Source organism: Daphnia carinata, chromosome 7, assembly GCF_022539665.2.
Source record: "Daphnia carinata strain CSIRO-1 chromosome 7, CSIRO_AGI_Dcar_HiC_V3, whole genome shotgun sequence".
Taxonomy (NCBI): domain Eukaryota; kingdom Metazoa; phylum Arthropoda; class Branchiopoda; order Diplostraca; family Daphniidae; genus Daphnia; species Daphnia carinata.
Window position 1 is genome coordinate 2473976 of NC_081337.1, and position 10637 is coordinate 2484612.

Here is a 10637-nt window from a genome sequence, read left to right on the forward strand (position 1 = left end):
CTGTTTGATCCAAAATTTGTAATGATTTTATTTGTAGCTAGGACGATGACGTAACGACTCTGGATTAGGAATCCGGATGTGACACCAGTATTTCCAGTTCGGATTAACATGGCGCTATAATAGGTATTTACATACATTTCAATAATCAGCGACTCTAAAAACTGACGTATTATTTCTTGCAGAAGCAGGTGGAAGCGTTTAATTTCTTTCCAAGCGGATCCCTGTTTTTTGCTGCAGGACTTGTGATGTAAATCAGCGGTACACTTCGGCGCGATTTGGTCGAAATGAAAAGGTTAGTAACCATATTCTGCTTAGTCATATTATTATTCGGTTGCATTTGATAGTAGAGCTGATTAGGGGACTGTTTGACAGTCATTTTTTTTAAAGGTTGCTTTCTTATCCTAAAACCCCTGTGTTTTTACGTCGTTGTGCGCTTGAAAACGTAAATTTTTGTGGCGTGTTGAGTTTCCTTATCTATTTTGTAAATAACTAAACAGCGTTCGAAGCTAACCTTGAGGCTAGAGAATACTATCAGGCACGTCTAGATCAGCACCACCTGATGCCGCACGTAAATAATTTATGGGACCTATCGTGTCCCTTGGATGCAGCCGGAGCTTTGCACACGAAGCAAGCGTTGCTTTGCGAGGCCAAATAATCTTTGGCCTTTTACTTTTGCCACATCAGTGAGTTACAAAAAAATGAATTCGAAAATTTAATGCGTTGCCTGCGAATCAGTTTTATCACACACATAGACAGGAAGGTGTAACTGTAGTGAACTTTATTGAAACCAAGTCAGAAATGCTCATTTTCAAATCAAATTTCCAGTCAAGAGTGTACTTGATTATCTTGTTTACAAAGTTCAGATAGGAATTTCCATAGCAAACAATTGTGACGACACGCTTTCATTGGATGTTGTTACGTTTCTCAGGCCTTAGGTTCGCAGCTCCGGCAGTCAAAATCGTTTTTGTTGATTAACCATTAACAGCGTATGTCTTTTCAAATAGTTTTATGATTTCCTCCAAGTTTTCTTTTTTGTAACTGTTGCGTAAGAGAATTTGCGCGTCATAACCGTTGGAATTAATCTCAATTCCTAGTTCAATTAAAACTTTGACCGCGTCGAATAGGTTTTCATTGGAATTATATTCGCACAGGAAGTGTAGCGCATTCCATCCGTTTTTGTCCGTTGCATGGATATCAATTCCAAGTTCGATCAACAGTTTGATGGCTTCAATTAAATGTTTGCTTGAATGTTTCGCACACAAGTAATGGAGAGCGGTTTGCCCGTCTTCGTTTGTTGCATTCACAGCTATTCCTTTTTTAACTAAACGCTCGATTGCTCCGACTAAATTTGAAGATGAATTGTTTGCACATAGTGTATGGAGCACGTTATGCCCCTCTTCGTCTTTTGCGTTGACATGGATTCCCAAACTTATTATGTAATCGATTAGAGCAACTAAGTTTGGATTTACATTATTAATGCACAATGCATGAAGTATGTTGTGCCCCTCTTCGCCCTTAACATCCGCGGCGTAGTTGATTAAGGGGTGAATTACTTTGGCTATGTTTGGATTTGGGTTATTTGCGCACATAACATGTAAAATGTTCCATCCGTTATTGATCTTTGCATCCTTGGCAATATTGTGTTGCATTAAGCATAGGATAGCGTCAGTAAACTTTGGGCTTAAATTGTATGCGCATAAAGTATGGAGTGCGTTAAAGCCGTCTTTGTCTATTGCATTCCTATCCATTCCGTTTTGGATTAAGAATGTGATTGCATCAGTTAAATATGGGCTTGAATTATGCGCGCACAAAACGTGTAATGCGCTCAGTCCTTTGTTGCTCTTTGCATTTGTGTCGATTCCGAGTTTTATCAACAACTTGATGGTTTCAACCAAGTATGGACTGCAATTGTTTGCACACAGAGTGTGGAGTGCGTTCCATCCGTTCCTTCTCTTTGAATTGATATCGATTCCTTCTTCAACGAAAAAGGTGATCGCATCAATTAAGTTCTGATTTGAATTGTTTGCACACAGAAAATGGAGGACGTTAAATCCATCCTTGTCCTTGGCGTTCTTGTCGATTCCGAGTTCAATTAAAACCTGGGTTGCGGCAACTAAATTTGAACTTGAATTTTTTGCACACAAGGCGTGTAGAGCGTTTAATCCGCTGTTGCTCTTTGCGTTGACGTTGATTCCGAGTTGGATTAATTTTTTGATTGCGTCTATCAATATTGAGCTTGAATTGTTTGCACACAAAGTATGTAGTACGTTCCATCCGTCTTTGCTCCTTACATTAATACTGATTCCATCTTGGATCAAAAGTTCGATTGCGTCAGTTGGGTTTGAACTTGATTGTGTTGCACACAAGGTGTGAAATATGCTTAATCCGTCATCTGTCGTTGCATTTTTGTTGACTCCGACTTCAATTAAAAATCTAACCACGGTGAATAAATTTTTGTTGGAATTAAATCGACAGAGTAAATGGATCGCGTTCCATCCGTCCTTTTCCTTTGCATTCGCGTCGATGCCGAGTTTGATTAACAATCTGATTGTATCAATTAAATGCGGGCTTGAATTGTGTGCACACAAAACGTGGAGTGCGTTCCATTTGTTGTTGCTCGTTGCGTTCACGTCGATTCCTGTTTGAATTAACAACTCGATTTCTCCCATTAAGTTTGAGTTTGAATTGTTTGCACACACCCAATGTAGAGCGTTCAACCCTTTTTCGTCCGTTGATGTTACATTGATACCGCGCTGAACAAAAGAATTGGTCGTTTCCCGAAAGTTTAACTTTGGATTCTTCTCCGCATATACCTGAATCATTTTTTTTCTTCGTCGGCTAGCTAAATAAAGAGAAAATTAGTGTGTTAAAGCGCGCTTAGTAATATTTACGATTAATGAACGTTGATAGCTTTTTTAATTAGCACAAGATTTTTACATTCGCTTCAATGGTTTGAAGTTTAGTAACGACATCTCCTGATGCGATCCTCTCATTAGGTTTAGTGGTCAACATTTGCGTTAACAAACTGCGTGCCCAATGCAAATTGTGAATCTCTATAATGAAACACATTAAAGGGTTTAACGTTTAGTCAGTATGTGTGTGTGTGAAATTGGCCGTCCGTAATTAGAAACTTACTCTCCATATTAATCGGTTTATTTTGTTTGATGTTCGTCATAAGTTCATCATCCGAACCGTAGAGATGTATTCCATTCAAGAGAATGTAACCAAAGACGAGGCCTTCTGCGAAGACATCGCTATTAACTGTACCCCGTTGGCCGTCGCCGTTGCTTTCCATTAAGTCGTACAATTCAGGAGCTAACCAAGATAGAGTTCCCTTGATTCCACTCATTGTGAATGTTCCTCGTTCATTCACGGGTCGGCATAATCCAAAATCACCCCACTTCATCGTTGCCTGTTGACCTTGGTCAGTTTTTTTGAGAGAAATCAGAATGTTTGCCGGTTTAATATCTCGATGAGTAAAATCCCGCGAATGGATATAGGCAAGGCCTGAAGCTAAATGGAGAAACATTTCGATAGGGAGTGGTATAGGTCCTTTATATTTCTTAGGATCGCCCGATTTAAAGAAAAGCTGATCCAATGATGCGTCGCAAAATTCCAAAGCAAAATATCTGAAAGATGAATAATTGTGCAGGTTCTGTTTCTCATTCGTAATGACATTTTGAAGTAATCTTACTTGAAGGTATCATCGCTTTCGAAATGAAATAGTTTGACAACGTTCGCATGGTCTATCTGCTGGAGAGCTTTAAGCTCGTTGTCAAGAAAGTTGTCTGGTTCACCAACCAGCTCAATCCGTTTGATGGCTACCTTTTGATCGTTAAATGTACCACAAAACACTGAACCGGATGCACCTTTTCCTATAAAATCCTTCTTCCTGTCGTACTGCATTTTTCAGACGTTTCATTTGCGGCGGTATTTAATGCGGCAATATTTCAACTCACTCATTGGGTTGCACTTGAAGACTGGCAAAACAGCGATGTTTGCAAGTTGCTAGGGGCGAATTTGATACTAGATAATCAAAACTGAACTTGCTTTAAGGTTATCAGTTGAGTATATCATAAGTTGAAAGCCCTGGGAAACTACTGCATCCGCCTACCTGATTATCTGCTTAACATACCAGTGAAGCCAATTCAAAGCTTTACCTTGAAGTTTCGCGCAATCATTTTCATGTCTAAGAAAGCTATTTACATGTTTTCGGAACGAAATATTCTCCCTTGCTTCAACTGTAATCTTCAACTGATTCAAGTTTCTACATGACAACTTGTATCGTCGTGCGTCCTGGCTTCAATTTGCACGTAGTACCACTCAAGTGAGGAACGATTTTAGTAAATTTCATTTGTTTATTACGTTTTATTCAAACTGATGTACTTTCGGCCCGTCAGAACAGCGAAGGCACCTACTTCTGCCAGCCCAACAACGACCTGGGCACTGGCAGTTCCAGCTACGTTCATTTGCGGGTCTTTCAACCGCCCCGCTTCATTGGCCAGTTGCCGCCCGTCTTGCAGAAAAAAGCGCAAGACGCTGATTTTAATGTGACGTGCTCTGCCCAGGGCAAACCGAAGCCATCCATCACGTTGCTCAAGGACGGAGTCGAGATGTTGCCCGGCAGCAGTTCGGACGCATACGAATGAATGACGGACAAGTCTGAAGGTCGAAACGCCATCTTTACCGTCCGTTCGACACGACGTTTTCACGGCTCTGAACGTCCGGCTTTGTCTCAATTAACGGCCGATGATCGAGGTGTTTATACTTGCGCTTTTGAAAATCAAATCCGTCGCATCGAATCCACCTTGACGTTGAAGATCGAACACGCTCCCATTTTGCTGGATCATCGGCCCAAAGTGGCTTCCAACGTCGGCTCGTCGAGTGTCTTGTTGCTGTGCCAAGTCCAGGCTTACCCGCGACCCAATTTCGAGTGGTCCCTGCGCGACGTGCCCATCATCGGTGGCGACAGCAAATACGAGATGAACGTGACGTCGATCACGACCAACGGCAACGACATCTACCAGGGCATTTTGAGAATTAACGACGTCAAAGAGTCCGACAACGGCGATTACACTTGCAAAATGTGGAACGCTGAAGGCGAAAATGCGGCCGCTGTCCGTCTGCAAGCGACCAGCGCACCGGAGAAAGCGACCAATTTGAGAATTGTCCAGTCGGGTTACGATTCGCTGACGCTCGAATGGGACGAAGGATTCAATGGCGGATTTGAAAATACTATTTACACTGTCCTCTATCGGGCCGTTTCTTCAAGCAGCGATGCTGGCCAGCAACAAGAAGACGATTGTCAGTATGCAAATCCTTGTGTTATTCGAGGTCTGGAACAGCTGCAATCGTACACGTTCCAAGTGCGGGCAGAGAACACGAAAGGCAAGAGCGCGGTGAGCAACGCCTTAACGGCGTCTACCGTCGTCGATCTGTCCCGAATTCCAGAGCCGAAACAGGTGACGTTCGAGCCCAAAACCAAGACGATCTCGTTCAACGTCGACTCGCAATTGCCTTTGATGGCCATGGTGGAGAGCCGCATCGAAGGCGATTGGGCCCTTTCGCAAAAGATTTCCGTCCGATCGCCCGTCAGCCGCGAAGTGCTGGACTTGGTGAAAGATGACGTCGATGATGTCCGCATTAAATTGTGTCTCGAAATGAACACGACGCTGTGCAGCGAGGCCGTGGTGGCCGTGACGGGTGACCTCATTCAAGAGCCGACCAAAGCGCTGACTGAATTGCCGGCCAAGTACATGGTGGCCATCATCGTGGCATGCGTCGTTGGGTCCCTCGTCTTCGTTTTGTTCGCCATCTTTTATTGCTATCGGCGCAAACGGGCGCAAAAATTAAAGAAGCTGCTGGAAATGGAGAAGGCCCATTCGGCCCGTCCGACCATCGGCCAACAGCAACAACAACAGCAGCAACCGCCTCCGCCTTACTACGCCGGACTGGAGAATAAAGGACGCGATCAAAGTTTGATGAATACGAGTCACGGCAGTATGCTGGACGATGCGGCCAGCAAGAACGCCCTGTACGCTACCCAAAATGGTTATGGCTACGCCGTGGCCAGCGCTCAGAATAACGGACATGCCAACGGCGATTGTAAGTCCCATTTTCATTTGATTTATTTTGATTTATTTGAAATAATGGATAAACTTTAAATTAGGGGTCAATATGGCGTACACGGAACACAGTTATTCCAATTCGAACAATGGCGGCTCTGTCAATTCTCAAGACTCTTTGTGGCAGTTGAAATTGGCTAGCCAAAATGGCGGCGTTGGCGGAGTGAATGGAGGCGATCACCAATTGGGCAATGGAACGCTGCCGGGCAGGTCGTACCACTATGACCCAATGACTCACGGCGGGTACGGCGGATTCGAAGATTACAGTCACTACCCGCCCAGCACAGGCGATGATTACATGCAGCGCAATAATTACGGCGTCGTGACGGCCAACGGAGATCCTTACGCCGCTGTCCATAATAATGGTAAACGCGTGGAACATCTCGGTATAATCTTTTCTTATTTCATTCACGTGAATGATGACGCTGATTTTTCTTTAATTCGTTCGTAGAATCGACCTATCACAACGTGAGCGGCTTACCCGATCCTTACATGGAGGCCGAGCCGGAGGAGGTGAAACAGCACCAACAACACCAACAGCAACAACAGCAAATGGCGCCACCGCAGCACATTTCCCTCTCGTTCGACGAATCGCTCGAGAGTGGCTACTCGACGCCCAATTCGCGGAATCGCAGAGTCATCCGCGAGATCATCGTCTAGAGGAAACAGATGCTAATATTATTATTTCTTTAAAGATTTACGATTATTAGATGTTGTACAACTCACTTCGTCTCCCTCTCTCGCATCGATCTAATTTAAAATCAGAAGTGAATGACCTGACAATGTTTTCGCCGTGTGTGCCAAAACACCGTTCGAGGTTTTACCCTTTAACGGAGCGACGACAATCATCACCATTTTCATCACCTGGCCTATTTAATGGCCACAATCTTTTTTTGGTTGATTGGCTAAAACAAAAAACAAATTTTCCCTATTTGGTTTTTATGTTTCTTGAAATAACAAATAAGAATTGAGTTTGGATTGTGATAGGAAGGCTCAAAGAAGGATATTCATGTGCTGCCCTCTAGTGGGAAAATGGGGGAATTGCTTGCCTGTTATTTGTTTTGTCGCCATTTTGATCTCGCTGAAATGAAGGGAAAAACAAAAAACGGAAAGAAGGGAATACTGGACCTGGTCCTCATCAGTTAGAGGTCTTGCTTATAAATAGTTAATAAATAATGAAGTTCTATTTGATTTTCAAAAAAAGCGATGGCATAACCGACAACAAATTCATTTTCGAAAAAAAATTAAAAAAAAAGTGCGATGCTTTATTCGAATGTCGCCATCATCGACTAGTTATACAATATTTTTTGTGTTTGTTTTCTAATTGTTTTGTGACCATTTCCGTTCAAGCGTCGTGTACATAAGAAGCAACATTGTCCACCCCCCTGAAGTTACCCCCTCATCCTTCCCGAATGTCTCTAAAAAAAAAAAATTCGTTTTTGTATATAGGACGTGAGAAGAAATATTGCAATTCAAACAGAGGATTTCTTTCAATGAAATCCATCGCAACTCTGTACTTCTAGATGCATGCCAATTTTTTCTCTGCATTCCTTAATGTTTTTTTTTTTAATGTTTTGTCTCCTTCCTTGTTTTTTCCCGGAGACATGAATGGACACAAAAATGAACAATTATCAACGGACGAATGCTCAAATTGCTTCCTTCCAAACGTGAACCCTCGTGCTGCTCTTTTCTTTCCACCATATTTTTTTTACAACATGTCCATCTGTTTTGACCCTAGTTTTTTCCATTTTGTTTATTCGTTTTATTTTTCGTTGTTGTACAGTTTTTCTATTTGTAAAGTTGATTCATAAAAAAAAGAAAAACAAGAATAAATGCCGTAGAAGCAACTTAGACTTTAAATAATTCAATAAAGTCTGGTGCAAATTAATGCAACTGAAGACTATTGAAACGGAAAGCGTTTGAGATGAATTTAAAAATTAATATTGAATTAGATTCTTAGAAAATTTGTTGATTGGTTAAGATTTGTTGTATGTGAATTCATACTTCGTGCGCTTAGAAAAGCCTAGCCCTCTGGCGTCTTTTTGGTCAACTATTTTCGCACAACGATGCCATATCTAGATTTTCAAAAATATTGTTCGAAATAAGAACATCTGGCAATGCCCCAGCGACTTCCGTCCTTGCCAAGTGGAATGAGTCATTTGGAAATGTGCAGAAATGGCGACTTGTTCTAGCCTTCTTAAATCTGAAATTGTGTACATTGAGGCGCGTGTGCTTCTTATTAATTTTCGACATGGGGATTTTAATTTTCATAATCGTTTTTAGTTGTGCTGTTGTAGCATATAATCAGCATAAAATTAGAAAATTAACATTATTTCCAAATTAAAGACAATTCCATTGGAAGGGCAAAGGTTTTGATGAGAACACGTGCGGGGAACCGTAAATCTAATTGCTGAAATGTGTAGTGCATTAAGTAAAGAGAGGATAGCTGTACATTGCCAAAACCCGTTAATCTTTTGGTTAAACATAATCTACAAATTCAATGATGAGTGAAAGAGGTAATATGGAAATAACTAAATTTGCTAATCAAAATTCCAGAAATTCTTTTCATAGAAATGTTTAACAAGAAATGGATTGATATCCAAAAGTGATGTGATGTGCCCTGTAGTAACTGATTCGTGAATTTGAACTGCAACAAAGCAGCATCTAGTTCGAAGGGATTTACAAGATATCTGCTCGCTTAAGGCAAGGTTAGCTGAAGTATTAGCTTTAGGGACATGTTTAGGTAAGAACACTTTCATGTTTAAAAAACTTTGTCATGTGCCTCTTCCAAACAGTGCATGTTGCCTTAAAGTAGAGTGTGTAATCTAAACAATTTCTATTTGTTTTACAGATAACCGAGGAGAGTGGTAACTCTTTAATGGCTGTTTTCTATTGACCAATTTCACAGCACTGTCATACAGCTGATTGCTGCAGAACACAGGGAATGTGCAGAAGTGATGTAATCCATCAGGGTTTAAAGTAAGACATTCATTTGCTTTTTTGAGAATGCCAATCTATATTTGTGTGAGACTACAAGAATTTTATCTATTTTATTAGGCCCAATTTTCAGTTCTGTATTTTTTTTCAAAAAAGTTTTAGTAGTTAACCATGTCTCATTTCTTACTTTGATAACGATTTTTTTTACTTAACGCGAGTAATAACTTCCTCCTCTTACCTAGGGAAAGTGCTTAGTAAAACTATAAATGGCTGAGGAGCTCTTGTATGTGGGCAGATGCATGGCGGAAAGCTTCGTTTTCCCAACTGCGCCGATTTTTATATTCAGAACGCCTATCAGGTCGCAAAGGTGAGTTACTTGAAACATATATTAATTAAATGAAACAAATCTAAAGATAGCAGGCCATGGATATAGAATTATTTCTTAAAGGTAATTGTGTCAACTTCCCACATTGTGAGACAAGGTTGTGTACTTGGAAAAACGTTAATGTACAGAATTACCTCTGTTGATTTATAATCTTGCGTACTGTTACTTGAAAATAACTTGCTGAACGTAATAATGTTAGAAACTTACTATGTATTTAAAGATTCTGTTGGACTCTGGTCCACAGGTCACTTCTAATTTTTTTTCGAACATTTTATTTTATTGTCATGGCTATCCATTAATTGCTTTGGTAACTGCCAAATACGTTTGGCTTCTGTCTTTTCTGTAGGCAATCCAATCTGATATTACGACCCATTCAAGTTTGCTACGTCCATCACGATACGATCGCTTCAGGTAGAAATGCAAACGTTCGCGCATCCGTTGACCTCACTTTAAACTTACAGCAAAAGTACGGCAATAATTACTTAAATAATAAAAATAATAATCACCAGTAAAAGCTTCTTAGTATAATTTCATTGCCTTTTTGCAGGTTTTCAGATAGTGCTATGTTTGCTTTACGAAGAAAATTTCCGGACTTGTAGAGAAATGTTACATAACCAAACCAAGTACTAAATCTATTTCTTTCCCGTCATTCTTAATATTTAGTCCAAATATTTTCTGTCGTTACAACCCACATTTAGATATTTGTCGAATTCAGCACACAGCTGTGAACTTCTACCAAACCAGTCGATGGTAAGAATAAAAGATAAGAGAAAGTAGCTTAAGAGCAGTCTGGTCAAAAGTTTTGTTTCATGTCTGATGAATTCACCTTAGTACGGACGATGACGTAACGGCGCTGGATCCGGATGTGACATCAGTTTTTCCAGTTTGGATTAACATGGCGATGTGTCAGGTATTTACATAAATTTTAAATAGTTATCATCTCTTAAAAACTGACGTATCATTTTCTGCAGAAGCAGGTGGAAATGCTAAATTTCTATACGAAGCGGATCCCTGTGTTTTTTCTGCTGGACTTGTGATGTAAATCAGCTGTAAACCTCGCCGCGATTGGATCGAAATGATAAGGTTAGTAACCCTATTCTGAGTAGTCACCTTTTTACGCGGTTGCATTTGATAGTAGACCTGATAAGGGTACTGTTTGAATGTTAATTTTCAAAGGTTGCGTTCTTATC

At 40.7% G+C, this 10637-nt stretch overlaps 2 protein-coding genes and 2 long non-coding RNA genes across 4 annotated transcripts; 3 read left to right on the plus strand and 1 right to left on the minus strand.

Moving 5' to 3' along the window:
• Positions 1-971: 971 nt before the first annotated feature.
• On the minus strand, positions 972-3906 carry LOC132088148 (putative ankyrin repeat protein RF_0381). Its single transcript, XM_059496203.1, has 4 exons — positions 3695-3906; positions 3136-3629; positions 2938-3053; positions 972-2753 (listed from the first exon to the last, which is right to left on the minus strand). The coding sequence occupies exons 1-4, from the start codon at positions 3904-3906 to the stop codon at positions 972-974; spliced, it is 2604 nt and encodes an 867-aa protein (XP_059352186.1).
• A 365-nt stretch (positions 3907-4271) lies between these two features.
• Positions 4272-6986, plus strand: LOC130694563 (protein turtle homolog B-like). The gene is given in 4 exon segments (XM_059496204.1): positions 4272-4281; positions 4345-6105; positions 6170-6511; positions 6577-6986. Coding segments are annotated over 4 exon segments (2322 nt in total). The 3' UTR covers positions 6786-6986.
• Positions 6987-8768: 1782 nt separating this feature from the next.
• On the plus strand, positions 8769-9430 carry LOC132088184 (uncharacterized). The gene is made up of 3 exons (XR_009421477.1): positions 8769-8868; positions 8977-9104; positions 9305-9430. It is a non-coding gene; the product is annotated as an uncharacterized LOC132088184 (long non-coding RNA).
• A 383-nt stretch (positions 9431-9813) lies between these two features.
• LOC132088172 (uncharacterized) lies at positions 9814-10523 on the plus strand. Its single transcript, XR_009421467.1, has 5 exons — positions 9814-9913; positions 9995-10070; positions 10146-10197; positions 10279-10357; positions 10419-10523. It is a non-coding gene; the product is annotated as an uncharacterized LOC132088172 (long non-coding RNA).
• The last annotated feature ends 114 nt before the right edge of the window (positions 10524-10637 follow it).

What these genes read in the sequence shown, in the direction of transcription:
- LOC132088148 (XM_059496203.1), bottom strand. Translation starts at nt 3,906, where the DNA reads ATGCAGTACGACAGGAAGAAGGATTTTATAGGAAAAGGTGCATCCGGT. An exon ending in GAAAGCGATGATACCTTCAA is followed by an intron (nt 3,630 to 3,694) that starts GTAAGATTACTT and finishes TTCATCTTTCAG; the next exon opens with ATATTTTGCTTTGGAATTTT. An exon ending in TAAACCGATTAATATGGAGA is followed by an intron (nt 3,054 to 3,135) that starts GTAAGTTTCTAA and finishes GTTTCATTATAG; the next exon opens with AGATTCACAATTTGCATTGG.